Raw genomic sequence first — 20,627 nt, 5'->3', positions numbered from 1 at the left:
TATTATTTTTTACACATCCATTACAGAACTAACTCATAAAATTATTAAATATACTATGTCAACAATTTTCAATCCAGTTTGTGCTTGGTTAACAAGATCTCTTTGAAAGAGAGAGATGCTTTACACAGTACTTCTGATAAATTAGGTACATTTTTCAATTTTTAAGCAATATCTTTCATATCGTTATGATGATCTTATTGTATGTTATATGCAGACATAACACTACATTGCTGTTTAATATTTGAAATACACTTTGTGTAAAATATATCTTAAGTCTCCCTCATTGCCACATGAATTTCCACATGAATTGCTACATGAAAACTGTGCTGTAAAAATAGAGTAGTAAGTTATTTCTCTGTCAGTTATTAGGACCAAGTGGTAATTCTTTCTGGTAGGTATGGCCATTATTTAGCCTGATACCTCCTTCCTAAAATACAAGAGCATATCACATCAGTTGATATGCCCAGAATTAAAAGTTCTTTATGAATAAGCACAACTGCAAGCAGCAGTAGGACAGTAATTGAATTCTGTGCAATTTCCGCATGGTTATTTCAGTGGAGAGAGAGTGCTTGTGCATTGTTGGTATTAAAGAGCTTATCCAAAAAGGTCGATGCAGTGGATGTGATTCCTTGCTTCAAGTTTTATCATCCTCAGTAGTGTGTTATATGTAGTCTTCTTTGAATCTTAAAACTAATAACTTCAGTACTTCCAGAGCTGGGGTCTTAAGACCTCTTCCCCTTATTTCTGCACTCTGTATTTTTTTCTACTTTCTACCTTCTTCAGACTCTAAAAGTTTTTTCCATTTGAGTCTTGATCCAGCTTTTCTTCTTTTCTTTTTCTTTCCCTCAGTCTGAGCTCAGGAAGACTATTTCTACCTCAGATACAAGGTACAGCTCATGTTAGTTCATATCTGAAGTTGTTTTGATCTAACGTGGAAAGCACCATGTCTGTCTGTAACTGACAGACAAAAAGAAAAACATACTTTGTACTTTAATAAATAGTCTGATTTTTTTTTGATACCATAGATAAAATACATGCAGCTAATTTCCTTTCCTTGTTTGTTCATGATCTAAATTTGGAGGGAATTTTAAGGTCCAGTACCTTATTTTTGATGTGGTGCTGGCAGGAACACCTGGACTGGTGACGTGCTGGCTTCTTCCAGGGCGGCCTTCAAAAAGAAGCCACCACAAGTCTCTTTTTCTCATGAAAGCACAATGGTCTCTAGCCACTGTCACTTTAGAGGTGATATGAAAAGGATGAAAGGGAGCACTAAGTCAGTGTTTTCCAGGCAGGAGTTATGGAGGGGGAGCAGGATTACAGCAGTGACTATGCAGAGCAGTGTCCAATCCACTTGGTATGAGCCTCAGCTCGCTGCCTTAGTATTTCATCTCAATGCTAACTTTTACCCCAGAGCATCTGTAGTGATTCTGGACACATAATGAAATAGGTTTCAATTATCAATAGCTATTTGGCAGTGATACTGCAGTCCTCTGCTTACTTTGGTGCTTATCGGCTCTTTATTTCACCTTATATGTAGTTTAAATACAAGTTTGGACCTTTCCACTCTTTCTAGAAAATTGGCACTGAAAAATAGGAGAAAAAGATATTCTGTTTTAATTCTCAAATATTTTATCCCCTTCCCATCCCACCCAACCCAACCTCATGACATATCAGAGGACCTGGAACTACAAGCAGTTGATTGATTTAACTGTTGAGGTAGAGTCTGAGTGGGAAGAGGTAATTAGTGTTTTCATGGTGGTGTGCAGAAGTGTTAGTGTTTAAACATTAATCCAGTGCCATCTGTCCTGCTGCTGTTACCCACATGCTGTTGGCCAGTACAGGCAACGTAGCTACTACCCAAATGTTCAGAGCAGGGAAGGAGAAGTGATTTCCTTTTGTAGGAGAGACATCCCAAGAGTCAAAGAAATGGTGTTATTCAGAGGTATATAAGTAGGTTTTAGAGGTATAGGAGTGGGTTTGAAGGATGCAGCATAAATCTTCAAAAGATGGCTCTAATTCTTTGTCTTTAGCTCTATCTAAAGCTAATACTTCATTTAACTTCAAAAACAGCTGCTGTGCATGCACTATGACATTCACAAGGCTGCTGCTGGGCGCTAAGCATTATTAAATTACCCACAACATCTGGACTTTTAGCAAGTCTCTGACAGGACATTAAGATTTTATTTTTACCCCTCTTTTCCCTGATGTTCAGACAGCTCACTAATATTGTCAGGAATATATTGTTCTAAGGGGTGAAGGAGAAAATAGGGGCAAAAAGTGAGAAACCTATTTTAACTCAATTAAATACAAAAACATAGTTTAAAAGAAAGAGAAGAGCAGTGAGATCTTTCTTGTGTTCTCCTTTATTTCAGAGTTGCAGAGAACACTTAGATGTAGAAATTCAACAGCATGCGGATGTTTTAAAGGTGTTGAAATAACAGCAAAGAGATTTGTCAAACCTAGGGATAAGAAGTAATTTGATTGTAGACTTAGATTCTCTCTTCAGCTAAGTTATCTTTAAAAAGTCTGAGTTCTATCAGTTTCGTTATTGAGGCTCTATGGGAAATTAGCCTGTTTCTGTTTGTGAAAGAGATTCTTTCAAGTGAATAGTCAGGCTTGGAAACATTTGCGTTTGCCCATGAAAATTATTTGTTCATATGAAATTGTGAACCTCTTAGATAGCAATTTCTGGTTTATATCTATTAGATGACTAGTATTAAAAAAAAAAAAAAAAATCAGTTTTATGGAATATCCCCTCACATATCTTTAGAATATCAGAAATTGCATCTCAGTGTTATGTTGCAACTAGTATTGTTTTCTAAAAACATTAATATTGAAGTTAAATTTCTATTTATTGTGCTGCTCCAAGTCCTATAAAAATAGACATTTCCAAAACCAACTTCAGTGTAACACTGTAACTTTAAAAATACATTGGAAAATAGCAATTAATAACCACAGCTAGAACACTGCTGCTTTTTTGTGCTTGTTTATAAACGAATTAGTTTATTTGCCTTTTTTTTACCTCCATTTAGAACATGAGTTTCAAGTTCCATATTATGCCAATACTAGATATGTTTAGTTGTGCCATTTGTAGATGGGCAAAGCTGTCTTGATGTAATTTGTCTCAAGCACGTACAGGATATTTAAAGGTATATTCATTATGGATTAAAAAAATTTCTTTAGTACATAAATATATGTCTGAAAATAACTTCTTTTTCCTTAGGCTATTCTTAGAGTGATAAATATTGCAGCTGTAAGTGAATTATGAACAGATGGCATTGAATTAATGACTAGCTGAATATTTTTAAATTTTGACTAGATTTCTTCCTGTGAAAAAAAGCACTCCATAAATCTGAAATTAATTAGTCACTGGGAATAGTTATCACTCACTGAATCGCTAACATGAGTTAGAAATCAAAATAATACAGAGTGAGCATTTTTTTCCAAATAAAAATTAAGGACTACCTTGCCTTTATAATAAGTTATTACAACATTAGAGTTCCAAAACTTCATGATTTTGCTTTTGTGTTATTCTAAACATGTATTTTGGTTGTAGAAGTTGTTTTGTTGCCCTTTTATCATACATATTACCAAGGCACCTCCTATCCATTTTGTTTCCTGTACAGAATAAGAAGCCAGGTGCTAATTTAGCACACCTATTTTTCTCTAGCTGAGCAATTCTGGTTGGCTTGCCATACTTCCGATGCGAGGGCTTTCAGCTGGTCCAGATGAAAATTCCACCTATGCTGCAGGTCTTGTCTCTGAATTTGTACATCCATCTGCATCTAGATTGTACTTCTTTCCAGATACAGAATCATACGTTCTTTTAGGGTCACTTCAGATTTCCCAAGGGTATCAATATAGCCTCCATAAGTAGGGTATTTCAAAGGTAGACAATCTGGCAGTGGTTCAAATCACAAAGATACAGAATTTCAGTGTCAGCTGGGTAACCAGCCGAGGTAGATGTCTTCATCAGTGAATTGAATTGCATCTTATGTGTTACAAGTCAACAATGAACTCCACTGAGAACCTTAATCAAAAGAGACACTTCCAGAAGCTAAGAGACCAAATATGCTTTTATCCTGCTTCTGCAGCTTTCTGGCCCTTGTCCCACTGTCAAGGGCAAGGAGACAAGTAATTCCCTAAATGGATAATGCAGAAATCCTGAGAGCTGGGTTAAACCCTCATCATCTTGTGCCATCATCATAGTGGAGGCTAGTTGTTCAGAAATCTGGAAATGCATTTCACTGATCTGCCAAGCAGCAGAATGGTTTAAAACTATCATTTTCTGGTCATCACGCTATATTTTTTTCTCTTGTTTTTCTACCCATTAGTACCAAGTGGTAGCCTTGTAAATGAGTCGTGTATCTTTTAGTATTTTGTACATTCTTTCATTAAATCTTTCTCAATTAAAGTGTAGTTATATGAAATGGTAAGACCTTTTGCACAGATAGCTTCAGGATATTTTTACTCTCTAGCTAAAGCAGATAATCAGAGAAACAGTTTGTAAAAAATAGACTTTTTTAGTCTTCCTTATAGAGTAGCTAGCAGTATTGAATGAATATAAAAATGTAAAATAGGGGTTCTTTAACATTTCTTTTTCAAGAAAGCTTCTAAGTACTCTGGTAGTTCATATCCTTTGTTTCAGTCTTCTCTCTCAAAGTGTGATTAATTAAATTCTTTATCTCAAAAATTTTGATTTGCATTCAGAAACATTATAATGGTCTAATTCACTACATTGTGAGCAATATTATAAAATATTTTTGAGTCACAACACATTTTATTTGAAGTCCATGGGAAACTGCCAAAAGCATTTGGAAGAACAATTTTTTTAATAAAGTTGGGGGGGAAAAAAAGGAAGATGCAAAGCTAACCTCTTAATAACAAGGGTACATAAAGAATATATTGGCAAGGTGGAGATTGGTCAAAGGTTGGACTCCATGATTTTGGAGGTCTTTCCAACCTGAATGATTCTGTGATTCTGTGAATATGAGCAAAAATATTTGCTAGCTTTTAATTTATATTAATAAAACACAAAAAAATGTTCAATATGTCTGGAGGGTAGAAAAAAATCTCAGAATAACTGTCTAATACTTACAGAGAATATTACAAGCAAGAAAGACAAAACTGAAATGCTTTAGTTTCTAAATCTTAACAAAGTAAGATCCACAACAGTTGCTTAAAAAGGTCACAGGATAAAATGAGTAAGAGGAAAGGTAAGGAACCATTGGATTACATGAATGTATTTCACTTCATCCAATTTCATTTTCAGTCCAGTTACCTCAGAATGATAAAGCAGGATGCATAAAGGTCCTTGCAGTACTAGCACGTATTTCAGACAGCATGCAGATGAGAGATGAGGAGTCAAAAGATGCAGATAGGTCAAACATCAGATCTGTTTTTAAGAACAAAGCAGAGATGTAGAGATTTATACATCAGTCACTTTTCAGTAGAATTTCTGGTAAATTGGTAGAACATTCAATGGAGGAGTCTGGCTAAAAGTCTGACCTAAAGGAAATATATAATGATAAACAGTAACAGGTTTAGCAAGGAATGATTGACCTTATGATCTGCGAGATGTTCTATTTCCCAAGGAGAAATTCAACAGTCCTGTTTTGTCTTTGAGTTTCCTCTATCTAATGAAGACGTTTCATACTCCCCTTACTATTTCCACATGCTCTTGCTGTTTGATTTGAATGTGGTGTTCATCAAGTACAGCAGGTAGTCATGTGTCTCACTATGAACTGTTCTGTCTTTTTTTAACTCATTTCTCACCAGTTGAATGTGCAGTTACTTAGAAGCAACTGTATTTTCATAAAACATGTAGTGACCAAACAGCATAACTATAGACTTACAGCCTAGCTCAGCTAACAGAGACAGTGGAAATATTCCCACTAATTTTGTATGAAAAAGTGGTGCCCAGACTGCTTCAATAAGACTCAGATTCCAAAAGGTGTAGGATCAGCTTTGTAAATTATTTATGTTGTAAAAACCAATCACATCACAGAAAGCTAGAAATGACAAGGTTAAGGATAAGGCTGAAAACTTGTAAAATTCTCTTAGGATTTAGTAATATTCAGATTGCATTCATCATGAGTAAGAAAAATTGATAAGCTTTCTACTCCCATTCACATCTTGTAGTACACAAAATATGTTAGAGTTATAAATAATACAGCTGCTTGAGCTGGACTTTTGAGCTTGTCAATGAAAGCTAAGTTGATAAATGCAACTACAAGAAAAATTTAACATATTGTGGCTATTTCTTGATCTCACAAAGAAAGATTCCTGGACAATAAAGGAAAACATGCATAGGAAAGATAATGTAATAGATCTGGTAATAAAAAATATATATTTATTTATAATTTAACCTACTATTTACTTTATATTTTAAAATACTTTATTTAATAATCTAGTTTAAATGTAAAATATCTGTTTACATATAGCCACATATATTATTAATATGTTTATTATATATTATTTGTTTATGTTTATAATGTGTCTATAGTATTATGAGAAAAATTAGTCCAATAGAAAAGTCATCTTGCCACAAGCCTCAGTTCAAGAATCTAGATCATGTTTTGAGTAAATTAAACTTAATGGGATTATAAGTAGAGCAAAACATACAGTGTGAATTCCTACAGATACATTTTGGTGCCTGACATATCTTCCTGTGTCTTGCTTGGCTTTCTTATCTAGGGACCCATATAAGCAATTAAAATGTTGTAGCTAAAATTACAGACAATGCACATCCTTTTAACCATTACAGAAGCAAAATAAATGTGTTGACTTAAGGCTCAAACAACCTTCAAGAAGTAAAGAATCACATTTTACTTTCATTCACCCATGTGTATTGCTCATAGCTGATGAAATTATGAACAGCTGTATCTAATCAGACCAAAGGTCTGTTCAGCCATGTAGTTTCTGAGTCTCATGGAAAATACCATATGTTAGGAATAGTAGGAGGAAAAGCGCAGAATTGCTCTTGAGCTGTTGTGGCCTCATGCAGAAGTAGCATGGAGAGTGCTGTCTGCTGCAATTTTTATCCAACTTCTACGTACTATTTTCATAGTTCCACTGTCAAGATGCACCAGGAAGACAGACTGCAGGAAAGAGGTATTGTATCCATTGCAGAGGTGACAGGCAATATTTCAGATGTGTTTTTCAGTGAAAATGATATGCCATATAAATGGTGGACTCGACAGTGTCAGGTTAAGGCTGGACTTGATGATCTTAGAGGTCTTTTATAACCATAATGATTCCATGATTCTATGAAGTTCCTAGAAGTGAAATCTGCCTGAGAGGGGAGAATTTTCATTTGACAAAGTCTTAAACCTGTAACACCACTAATCTTTCTTGGATATTAGTGGGTCTGTGGATTATGATGAAGGAAGTGTCCTGCCTGATTCAGATGGTTCTACTGAGTTTCCTCTTATTATAATGTGTGGCTTATTCCTATGCTAATAATTTTTGTCGACAGCTGTTATTGTTTGCTCTCAAAAAGGGTAACAAATGTGTGCTTTGCTTCTTCTGGCCTAGCACTTGCTCCAGCTTCCCTTGTCTGAGTAGAGAATCATTCAGACTAGGAAACCTTAAAGACCAACCTCTCCTAGAAGCAGTAGCTTTCTGACATCTCTACAGCATGGCCATCAACTATTGACAAACTAAGCTAAGGGGTTTTTTACCTTCTACTTTCATGCTTTTTAGATATAATGAAGGTGGTCCCTTCCCTTCCTCAGCAAACGAAACACAGAATATGTTCTGATTGCTGTGAATCTTTGATTCCTCAATGCTTCTATTCAGCTGGTATGAATCCTTCATTTGCATTATTGCTCTTGCATTCACTGAAATTTATTTGAGATCTCTGGTAGTAAAAAAAAACATAATGTCTAACATTCCTATGAATATTAAAAAAAAATTATCTAGGTATACACTTCACAAATATTGATTTTAGACACAGATGAGTGTTGAATCTTCATTAAAAATGCTTTATCTCTTTTATCTCCAATCTCAGAAGCATCAACACATTCTCATAAAAGTAACTTTGTCATCCAGATAAACTCAGCATGTAATAAATTTTAAATAACCCATCTTTCATTGAAGAACCAGAAGAAAATATATTGAACTTTATTATGTTTACTATTTACAAGGATCAATCTGTAGTAATTTCATTTGAATTCTAATCCCTATATTTAATTTAAGGTTGTTGATTTTTTATCTTTTTCTGTGTCTGAATTTTTTGTGTGGTGGGTGGACATGGAAGGTGATGGAGAAATCAGACACAGCTGCTAGTGTTTGTAGTCATGTCTAAACCTTGTAAGATGGCAAGTTCTTGTTACTATTTATTATCATACCTAATAGTGGTTCTAGTTAGTATTTCTGAATCATAATGACTGTAAGTCATCATTGACTTTAAAATGCAAAATGTTAGAACACACATTCTTCATGTCGTTACTATGACATTTCTTAATGAGTAAGTCAAAATCTCTACAAATTCAAAACAGTACAGTTCTTGTTTTGAAATTTATTCTCTAGTACTGTTAATCCAGATTAAAGAACCATTATTTTCTGTATTTTTATTGTGTGTACTGCCCAACATTTTCATTTAATGCAACTTCATTATAGTCAAAATGAACAATTTTAGGCTTTGAACCATTTTAAATGTAGCTGGTTTAATGACAGTTTCAATTATACAACTGCTGTGCAACAAGCATGTGTTATAAACCATCATTACATGCCATGTATGTATGAATATGAAACATATATTTTTCATCTATATACTTTAAATGAAAGGAATTTCACAGAAACATAATAATTTAATTGATAATTATACAACTGAATTTACAAATAAATAGTTTTCCTGAACACAAGATGAGAAAAGAGTTTGTCATGGACATCCCTTGAACCTGATTAAAACTGTTAGCAGAGACAACTCCATGTCTAGTATGAAGTAGATCAGTAGTACAGTAAGGAGTAGCAAAGCTAAACAGCTTTTCTTATAGTCATGTGTTTGACAGAAATTACCTTTCCAAACAGAATTTAGAAGATAGATTTTCTTCTGTGATTCTCTGGACTGAAGTATGCATTATTCAAGCAGATATGATTTGCTGAAAATAGTGATTGCTCTACAAGTTTGAGATTAGAAATTCAAAATATTTCCTTTGTTCATGCATGATATTCTAAGACTTGATGCATTGTTTTTGTTAGTAGTGCTGTTAAAGATTCAGACATTTTATGAGATGTGCGTGTTTGTGGAGTGTTTTTGGAACAGAGCAATTTGCTTTACAACTAAGAAGATAATACCCAAATACATTGTAAATGCAACTGCTTGCTCCTATTTCAACTGGGAAATGAAAATGCAATGAAACAGAATTCCATTTTGATAGCATTGATTACTCTGTAGGCAGCTTAACTTTTCAAAACCTGTTTTATAACATTCTCACCTGGTTCTATGTCAAAGAGACAGATTTAACATGTGTTATGTTTTTTAGTACTCTCTCAGGTACCTTGAATACACTAGCTACCATTTCAGCAGTAAGCAAGGAACACCAATTACTAAGTCCTGATTGCAACATGAAGTAAAAGCCCATTTATTTTAGCATTAAAATTTATTTACTTCCTGTGATGATACTTTGGAATAGCTGAATTCTATGTGTGCTTTTATGCAATGTGATTCTGAAGCAGCACACATGCTGAACATCTAAAATACATGCATTTCTTAGTCAAAGTTCTAGATCATTGTTAAGTAATTTTTCATAAAAACCTATATTATACTAAATGCATCATAAGTTTTAAAAAGCAGTTATTGAAACATGATATGTCACTTACAGTGATATATAATGAGTAAGAATGTGTCAGGTCTTTTCTCTTTTTGATTTCTGACACATTTTCTGTTAATTTCTCTTCCTTACAGAGCTAACAACTTTGACGGGTGTAAATTATCAACGTCACAGTATTTACAATGCCACTTACTTTTAGGTGGCTAAGCTATCATCAGCTCTTACATAAAGATGAAACTATTTAGTATTAAGTTATTTGCAATTATCCTTTGGTTTTCTGAACCATAAGTATGGTTGCAGGATAAGGGCATCCCCAACTTCCTGCATTTGGTTTGCATGGGAAGGTTCAGGTAGTTTGGGGAGGGTACAGTTACACGGGTGGCTTCTCTGAGAAGCTGCCAGAAGCGTCATCCATGTCCCACAGACTGACTACAGTGCAAAAGAATAGAGCATCCTATGCAATTGTATTGCTAACATGCATCACTAGGTAATGGCATTTTGAACAAATAATTCACGTATGTCTGCAGGGCACCACTGTCAAGGACATCACCCACCTTTGCAAAGTATTTAGGGGTAATGGATGAATTGCATTAGAGAGATATTTATGAATATATATTGTGATTACAATTACCTGATGGACTGTTAGACTTGTTATACCTTTTTTCAGTGAGCATTCTGAAATGTTTGAGAGATAGAGCATTTATCCCATGGCTAACATTAGATTACCTGAAATCTGCGCCGGTGTGTTTTTACAATGATTTTGTATTTTTTCAAAACAAAGCCTAATTAACATATTTTTTAAAAATTTCAGCTGTAGAGAAACATTTACAGAATCGACATGTCTAAATTCAACAAAATGCATCATCACAAGTATTTTGATAATTCCTTTTCGTATTTTTTTCCTTCATGAATTAAAACAGCCAGAAGTTTTTTACATTACAAACATAAGTTCATCTGAAAGTAGGAGGAGATGTTTTGATTACACAAAGAAATTTCACAGAAACATAATAATTTAATTGATAATTATACAACTGAATTTACAAATAAATAGTTTTCCTGAACACAAGATGAGAAAAGAGTTTGTCATGGACATCCCTTGAACCTGATTAAAACTGTTAGCAGAGACAACTCCATGTCTAGTATGAAGTAGATCAGTAGTACAGTAAGGAGTAGCAAAGCTAAACAGCTTTTCTTATAGTCATGTGTTTGATAGAAATTACCTTTCCAAACAGAATTTAGAAGATAGATTTTCTTCTGTGATTCTCTGGACTGAAGTATGCATTATTCAAGCAGATATGATTTGCTGAAATTGATTCTGCAAATTATGGGCTGCTAAGGCAATTCCTTGACCAAAATTCATTATCACAGTTTTTAAATTCCTTATTATATATTTTGATACCATGAATTTGCATATTGAACTAAAATCTTTCATATTATGGAGGCAGAAGTTTTGCACAACCTTATAAACCAGGCTGTTAAACTGAGATAACATACATTAATTTCTTTGTCCACAATGCCCTCCCCATAATTTTTACCCATATAGATTGATTCCAGTAATGCATTACAAAACTAATCAGAGATCAAAGAGAAAATTTCAGATAATTATTCCCTGAAATAGTGCACCTTGCCTTATATCTGGCTGTGCCATATGCAGTTCCTTGCTTTTCAAAACCATTTTCAGAAGAGATGTTTGCTTTCACTTGTTAATAAAATAAAAGTTTCGGAAACAATTTAGTAGACAAAACACTGAAGAGTAAGGATAAGACCTGTAAATTGAAAAGCGTAGTAAATTTAAAAGTCTCAATATCTGCAGACTTTCTTTATTGCAGTTAGATCAATTCCATCTATCTGTACAATTTCAGAATTATTTTAGGGTTTTTGAGCTTTGGGACATTTGGGAATATTGTTTCATAAAATACAACATAAATTATGATATTTTAGTTCATGTTTTTTGTTTGTTTTGGTGCTTTGTTGTGGGATTTTTGTTATTCTGTTGTCTAAGTTTGTAGTAGAACTGAATGAAAACAACCCTTTCTGCTGTGTTGATTTGTATGTCTTAATGGAATAAGGTCATGCGTTATCTTTATTTTTTCATTGGCAAGAAACTGCAATTTAAACTGAAGAAAACCCAGAAAGCTCTGTCTGAATTGGCATTTCAAGATCTCAGTGCTTAAGTACATTCTAAAGTTTACTGTTGATTTCCACGTAATGTTGAAATAGATGTTTTCAAAGTTATTTCTGTAAATTATTTTAACAGTATTTTATAAAGCATATTATCTATCAGGCTTATAGAAAGCCAAATATTTTAGTAAAGCATCATGTATTCAATATGTTTTGGATATTCCATGAATGCCAATGATTAATTCTTACAAAATATCTTAGATGTAACAATCACTTCTTTGGTTTCAGGAGCTGATGCTGTGGAAGCTCAGTGTAAGAGATTTGAAGTGAGAGCAAGTGGCAGTGGAAAAGTATTGTTTTCTGCAGATGAAGATGAGATTGTCATCGGAGCTGACAGACTGAAAGTAACGGGTATGGTAATATTAAAGTTTCTAAATTGATGTAAACATATATATATTAATATCTTTAGTAGTAATTAAACTATCAATCTTCTAAAAATTTTAATCCACTGGAGAAAAAAAAAGTCTTCTCATTATCAGTGATTGATTGATCAACCAAAAGATACTGCATAATCTAAATATCAATTCCTCTAAAGTTAGAATTGAATTTGAACTCTGCAGGATCAACTGTGGTACAAATCACACTTACCACTGTTTTGGCTTTTATATGTCACCATTAAGCATTGTTTTGTGGTGTGTGTGCCATTTGTTTAGGTAATGCTCCTTCAAAATGATAAAAACTATTGTTACATATGGTGACCTTTGTTTTTTCTGTATACAAAATATCAAGTCTACTTTCCACATGAATTAAGGGTATGTATTCTGCTTTATTTCATGAGGCTCAGCTGAAAAACCATGCCTTGATTTGGCTATATTAGCTTATAATGAATTATAGGTTACTGTTATGGTTTCACCACAGCCAGCAATAAAGCTTTACACTACCGCTGGTTCCCTTCTCCACCAGTGTGGGTGGGGGAGAGAATTGGAAGGGTGAAAACAAAAAAAAAAACCTCATGGGTGGCGATAAAGACAGTTCATTAGGTAAAGCAAAAGTTACACACAGAAGGAAAGCAAAACAAAGAAGTAATTCATTGCTTTCCATGGGTAGTGTGGTGTTTAGCAATCTTCAGGAAAGCAGGGCCCCATCATACATAATGTGGAAAAAGAGAATCATACTGAATCCTGCTAAGGCTCAAACTTGGTCATAATACTAAATGCTGAGAAAATTAATCTTAAACGTATAATTGACACAGAAGATTTCAAAGCATCTATCATAAGTTAAAAAATAAAACATCGTGCAAATGGCAAACATCTATCATAAGTTAAAAAATAAAACATCGTGCAAATGAAGAATTAGATTCCCCGCCACTGAGAAATGCAATCATAAGTTTTAGATATAATGATCATTATTTTTTAATCAAACATTCGGCACCATAAGAATTAATTTTATCCAAAGGTTGTGTGATATCTTTAAATTCTTCAGCAAACAGATGAAAAGTGATGAGTCCCTGTGAGCAGCACCAATCAGACTATATTACTCTACATGGCATGATATGACTGATGAAACCTGGCAGGAAATCATAATGTCAAACATCAACCAGAATTTTTTTCTTTAGTTTATTTTTCTCAAGCTTGTGTTTTTATTATCATGGTGCCTTGGGGTGAATATAGGAAAGGAATTATAGAAGAAGAAATAAAACAAAAGTTGAATATAAAATAAGAAAAATAAGATGTGCTTATTTGGAGATAAAGCTCTCACATGTATTTTTTTAAGGATGGTACTAGAAAGAAATGATTTTATTTTCTTCTGTAGCAATCAATAATGTCTATTTGGAAACACTTCACTGTGAATGGGTCCAATAAATGATTTATTTTGGTAATTAATTTTCAAAGTATGTCCATGGGCATTGATAGACTACCATGGTAATATGGGATTTTTTTGTATATGATTTTTTTTCCATTCAGAAGAATGTTTTTTAATGCTCAGCTTTTAAAAGCAATCTATCATAAGTCAGTCTATGAAATTGTTGATTAATAAAAACTTGAAAGATTAAGTTGACAGCTTCTCACTGATTATTTTTTGTAACATTTTTATTTGTAAATTTTTTTATAGGCAGCCTATTCCAAGGAAAAGGGTATAGTAGAGACAGGGTAGTAATCCAGGCATCAGTTTATTTCCCAGATAAGAAAAATATGGGATCAGAAGTAGTACTTTTTGGTTTAGCAATATTGCAGTTATATATTTCTATATTAAGAGTGTCTCACTTTAAAACTAGGCAATTGGCTGGTTTCGTTTAAACTTCTTATTCTTCCATTGCTAGTTTTGCTTTTTCTTTTAACTGTATCAGCTCTTTTCTACTTTATTACTCAAGGAAAGAAGAAAAAGTGTTCAGATTTTGCTTTGTATCAGAGAGCTTTGGAGGGAGGAAAGAGAAAGGCTTGATGAAGTGAACATATTGCTAAAGAACTGGGGAAACAAGTAGCGATAAAATCATTTTCTGGTGGGTTCACAGGCGCCTTTCTCCATCTCTTATATTCACCCTGATATTCCAATGGACAGCATCTATAGCATCACAGAGTCTTCTTCTCTCTCTGCAGCTACAGAACTAGAGTATCTATTTGATTTTGACTTCTCTTACTTAAATCGTAATTCAAAGTTTGCTTCCCTTTGCTTTTATTTCATTTTTCTTTTGACTGGAATATGATCTCTGTAAGATACTCTTGTAGCAGAACTGTACTGGTCAACCTTGTTCATGATAGTACAAGCACATATCATGAGGCAGCTTTATCCTGCCAGAGAACTTTTGAGAAAGATTAAGAATCCCTAGGTCAGCATATATTTTTCTGAGACAATGCTATGAAAGAAAGTTGTATAAAAACCTTCAATGGATGGCTGTTAGTATTTTTTGTCTTTCTCTTTTTTCTTAAACCGAACTCATAATTAGCAGCTGTATAAGAAGGACTAAGGAATGTGTAACTCACCTAGTTTTAGTCAAACTACACCTACTTTTTTTGACAATGTAAATGGTTTTTTTTCTCCCTTGTCTTCTGAGGTGGCTTTCTTAGTTAAGGCTAAATTCTCATTACCAGAAACTCTCTTTTTTCCCATTCAACTCATAATTTTCTATCCAAATTATACAATCATTTTGCTTTTTGAAAAGGATATTTCTCTCCCTATGATTTTGAAGGAGAAAAGACAGCAATTTAACTCTCATGTTGTCTCCTACATGTTCTTTTGGTCTATATAACTCCCTCACTTTTCTATAACGTTCTTTAGTATGATTAATATAATATCATGATTATATCTCTGACTCTTCCAAGACCTATAAAAATTATAGTGTAATTTGTTTTGTTCCAGGTTTACATAGCTTCTATATAAGTTATACTTGCACATATGGCATTTTATGTTTATTAATCATGATTAAAAAAGGCAAAGCAAAAAGACATTTGCCAATTAAATGAGATAGGTCTTCCATCAGAAGCCATTACTGTTCTGCAGTCATATCCAATTATGTTTTCTGGATGTAGCAAATCAGTTGTATCATTTTTTTCTAAATAACCCAGTCTAAATTGTTCGGAAAATATTTCTTACCTCTAAGGAAATCTAATTAATTTTGTTTCCTACTATTTTCTTAATTGCTGGATTATTTTCTTTCATCTCTTATTGCTGGATATCTGTGTGGTATGGTCTGTTTTAGCACAGGACCTGAAGTCCTTTCTGGATATAAATGAATTTTTTTATTACGATCATTAACATGTCATCAGTAATACTTTTCCCCTAAAAAGAAATAAGGAGCTGCTTAAAAACTCACGAGTTGTAGTTTTACCAAGATTTTAGTTCTGTAGAGTTCAACTGCTTCATAAATTTTGGAACCACAAATTTTTAACATACATTAAGTTTCACGTCTGTATTGTATGAGCTGATGTAATTAGTTGAAGATCACTTTTTTCCCATATGTCAAACATAAAAATAGTTCTCATTGGGGGAATTGCAGTGGTACGAAGGTTTGCACTTTGTTGCTAGCAGTTCTAGGAGAAATAAAAGAGGCATAAAAAATTTGCAGATCATTATGACTTCCTAAGAGCCTTCTTCCTTGTCAAATAGCACAATTATGTAGAAAAATGGAAGTCAGAAAAGAACGATAGAGTACATTCTTTGGTAACTTTCTCAGATTAATAGCAGAATATACACAGGTCAAATCTACTTTGACAGCAAAACAGTGTCAGGAAAACGTATGTGAAGGGCTGCAAGTATCTTTTTCATTACACTGAAGTAAATGAAGTAAGTGCATTCAGCATGGCTTTTGATCAGCCATTGATTTCACTACAGGAAAGATCAGAGCCTTGATGTGTCAAGGAAGCTTCAGAAGGTTCCAGCATACTTATATTCTGATAATATTCTAATAATAATCAGAATTAATATGCAGAGGAGTGCATCAATCCTTCAGTTTTGATTTTAAGATTATGTTGCAGAACTGGGAGTCTGCAGGTAATTGAAATATAGAAAGGTCTTCCAGGGTAGTTAAAAGAAAATGATAAAATAGAAATATGGCTTATGGCTATAAAAAGGGAATATGACAGAATTATGAGAAAATATATGTGAATTGCAAATTAGGTTGGAGAAGTAGAAATAAAATATTTATAACAAGTACTGAAATGCAGAAAAATAACTTATTATTTGATGTATGTGGTTATTACAGTAGGCTTATATCTAGTGCCTTGAGAGACTGAAGGGGAATTTCAGTATGAATGGGAAAGAAGATCTTGGATTTGCCACATTCAGTGGGTGGATTGTCATTCCAGACAGGAGTTTGGAGAGTGAAGTGGCATAAGATGAGGGGAAGCATTTAATCACTTTAAGGTGGCTTATGGAGCCAAGTTATCTGAACGCAGTAAAACTACTATATTTGATGTTGTACTAAAGTTTAATCCTTTAAGCAGATATGACAAATTCTTGGTATCCTGAACACTGAACCAGAATTCTTTTACCATCATCGGTCAGTAACAAAAATGCATCACATATATAGGATTTCTGTGTTTCCTGAAAATGAGTACATTAATATGTACTCCAGTGATGAATAAGGTTTCTGATAAGTTTATTTAGATCTCAAGAAAGCACTTAATGCCCAGGTTTGTCTTTATGGGAGCTCTGACTGAAAGATAATATTATTGTGGTAGTCTAAGAACTTGGCAAAAGAACGACCTGTCAGGGCATTACTCTGGTGGTACAACTACAGAGCTGATTACAATCACATATATACCTGACTCCAAGCTGTCTATGAAGTGAAAGCTTTATAGATAGGCTACAAATTGTGAGAATAAATAAATAAATAAATAAATAAATTTCTTATCCAGGAGATTGCTTAAATATATTTATATCTCCTATTTAAGGGTAGAATGCATCCAGACAGCTCATATTCCAAGCAGTGTGTACTTACACCAGCCTGCAGACGACTGTGTAGATTGTTGGAGGAATATATCAACATAAGGATAATAACAGTTTATTGGCAAAGGAAAGATTTTGATTTTTGGCACTTAAAAATGTGTCAAGGAAAATAAGAACTGGTCTCAGAAGCATGTGTAAAGTGAAATAAGTCTTGGTAAAATAAATTTTTCTGAAAAGGGAATAAACCAGAAAGCAGACAAATGTGCAAACAGCTCTGTCAGAGCAGGAAAACATGTTCAATTCCTCTACAGCCATTTCACTGGAAAATACCCATCTAGGCTGTTCTGTAGACTGAGATATAGAAGAAGCCAGCATATAGTCAGGCAGAAGAAAGGAAAAGAAAGGGGGAAAAAAAAATCCAAACAGCTAAATAACACTCTTTTGAAATAGAGGTAGAAAAAAAATAATCTCCTGCCTAGATAGTCAACCTTTCTATAATCCATACTTTTTGAATACTCCCTTAAATAATCAACTTTTTTTTCATGATAGCATCAGTTACAAGAGAAGACACATTTTAATCCTTTCCTCTCCTTCTGGGCTGTAATCTATTTAATTCTATTAAATAGGGTTTGTTTGGGTTTTTTTTTAAGCTGATTCTGTTCTTGTCTGAGCTATTCCTTTGTAGAATGCAGCCAGCAATTTCTCAAGGCTAGTGGAGACCATTTTCCCTGTTCTGGTACAGAGCAGTATCAATCCAGAGCCTGGTTCAAACTTACAGAGTGAATCTGATTTTCAGGATAAACCTTTGACACCAAGATATTTGTGGCCAATGTAAGAATTAATATTTTTAGGAAAACCTGCCAATGTCTGCATTATATTCCCAGTCATATTCCACATTACCTGTTGAAGGACTGTGCAAAGTCCACAGATGCAATTTAAAATAGTTCCACTTCGAAGTACCTGAATTGCATGGTACCAGGCAAATCCACATGATATATGGAAGGGTCAAAGCTCAGTGGAAAATTGCCCCACTATTAAGTAAGCTAGATCTTAAATCAAATGAAAACAGCTTGTTTGGAAAACATACACTAAACATTCAGAAGGTTTTGATGCGCGAATCAGGTATTAATTGGGTTCAGATTTTGTAGCAACTTTCTAACTCTTAAACCTGAGATAAGTCTGACACTCACATGCCCTCAGGCATTGTAGTTTTGAAAATGCACATTTAAATTGCAGCAGCCAGACCCATCTCTATTTTTAAAATATAGCTACTCACAGGAGGGAAAGGTGAATCATAAAAGAGTGCCAACATTCCTATTTTCCTTTTTTGTGCCTTAAAGAACGTGCTTGTGGTTTACTGATACCTGGAAAAAAAATTCTGTTGTTGGAGATAAGGGTCAGTCTGCAGAACGCCATAGGATATCAGTTCATTAAAAAAAGAGTATTTGGTTCCAAATACTCACCATATAATGATGACACTACAGGCCAAATATATTTTGCTTTGTCCTGGAGCAGTATTCTCATTAGGTGCTAGAAGATGAAATCATTTGGATTTCAATTTGTAAAGCTTTCAGAATAGGAGAAATACTGTTACATTTTCAGGAGATATTGCAGGCATCTGACTTTTCACTAAGAATATACTGATGTACCTCTTACTGTGAGACACATAATACATGTTGGGACTGCACTTCATTTTCTCTGAATTCTATTAGAAACCACTACAAACTGGTTTTTTTATTTTTATCTGACCGTAAACAACCTTTTATCCCAACTTTAAGCACAAGCTAATGTATTTAGTTACCACAAACTGCATGGTGGGATTACACAAGCATTTGTCATGACATACATCATACTTTACAAACTTACATGAATGAACAGGAAGATCTTGACTCTAAATTTAGGTGGAAAGTAGCAGAAATCCTCACATGAATGTACTGTTTGAGTCCATGGCAGTCACAGTTTGATACAAAGCCTTACTCAGAGGAAGAGTCAGATCGCCCTCAGTAACATGTTGTACTTCACTGTTTTCCCTAGGTCTGTTTATAAAGCAGGTATGCAGGTATGCAGGTATGCAGGCAAAGCTGAGAAAAACGTAGATTCCAATAATGTCTGCTCTGCAATACACTTCAGAGCTTATTCATAGCAGACTCCTATAGGCTAGAAATAATTTCGCACACAAGAAGCAACTCCAGAAAAAAAATTATTTCACCCACAAAAATATAGCCTGCAGCTTTCAGCCTACATTGTGAATTTAAATTCCTATTCTCATTGTGGCTAATGATGAGTTTAAATTTCACAGTGTCTGACAGCATTAAATTCAGCACACTAAGACACAAACATAGTAAGCCGTCATTTTGGCTTCAGAAAAATACCATCCATATATATATAAGCCTTTGTATTTGAATTAAGAGTGTATAACAATGTAGCTTTGCTCAAGGTTCAGATAGTACAGAAGTATGTACGTGTTACAAAGTTGAAGAAGTATAGATAGAAATGCTTAAAAATTCAGAATAAGTAATTTACTTCTGGTAAATTCCAGGAGTGGTAAAAAATCAACACATATTCTATGAAAGACATGAAATTATGTGTGACAAAAATTATCTCACAAAAATAGAATGAAGAAAAAACCTCAATATCCAGGCAGAAATGGATGCATCTGAAAGCTGTATAACTGCTCTGAGATTTAAAATAAATTATTATTTATTCATGGGTATTGAAGAAAGGGCAAATAACCTATGTAGTAATGTTGACCACCAAACCAAAAAAATGAAACAGATTAGGCTTTTGATAAAGAAAAAGAATCATCTAATGTATGGGGCCTAGTGACAACATTTTGAAATATTTGGGGGCCTCTTGTTTAACTTTGAAAGACTTTTAACTACAGAGATAAACATCTATGAAGAAAAAAAAAAAGAAAATATCAGGATTGTACAAAAGATATATAGACTGTAAGGATGACAGTGCTGAAAAAGTAATGTGAGAAATGTTGGTGATTAGTGGAGAAGAACTGAGAATGTGAAGGTGAAAAGAAAGCTTAAAATTATTTCAAATGAAAACATCCCCTGCTCCAAAGTTACAGGGAAAGACAACAGCAACACAAAATCAAATTGACTTCTAGGGGTCAATTTTCAAATCTCAAAGAAATCATAAGTAATACTTAAAAGCATCCCCAGAAAAAGAGCTAGAAAACATTTTTATCACAAGGTCAAGAGCATCATGTGATACAAGAAAGTGAAATATGAAGCTGGAATGTCTAAACAGGAGTAGGTCCTACAGATCTTCTCACCTATTCCACACTGGCAAGGTCCTCTTCAAAGAGTTTAGTCCTGTTTGGTGTACCATTGC

The 20,627-nt window shown here is 33.9% G+C and overlaps 1 protein-coding gene across 3 annotated transcripts in view; it reads left to right on the top strand.

Moving 5' to 3' along the window:
* SGCZ (sarcoglycan zeta) overlaps positions 1-20,627 on the top strand; it is a 420,887-nt gene that overhangs the window by 348,425 nt on the left and 51,835 nt on the right. For all 3 annotated transcript variants that reach the window (XR_004240334.1, XM_032109901.1, XM_032109902.1), the window contains exon 5: positions 12,186-12,308. Coding sequence is in view for 2 of the 3 variants with exons in the window: in XM_032109901.1 (XP_031965792.1) it covers positions 12,186-12,308 (123 nt within the window). In the remaining variant the exon portion in view is untranslated. The remainder of the gene's footprint in view (positions 1-12,185; positions 12,309-20,627) is intronic.

Source organism: Corvus moneduloides, chromosome 5 (assembly GCF_009650955.1).
Source record: "Corvus moneduloides isolate bCorMon1 chromosome 5, bCorMon1.pri, whole genome shotgun sequence".
NCBI lineage: Eukaryota > Metazoa > Chordata > Aves > Passeriformes > Corvidae > Corvus > Corvus moneduloides.
This window is presented reverse-complemented; position numbering and strand designations above follow the sequence as displayed.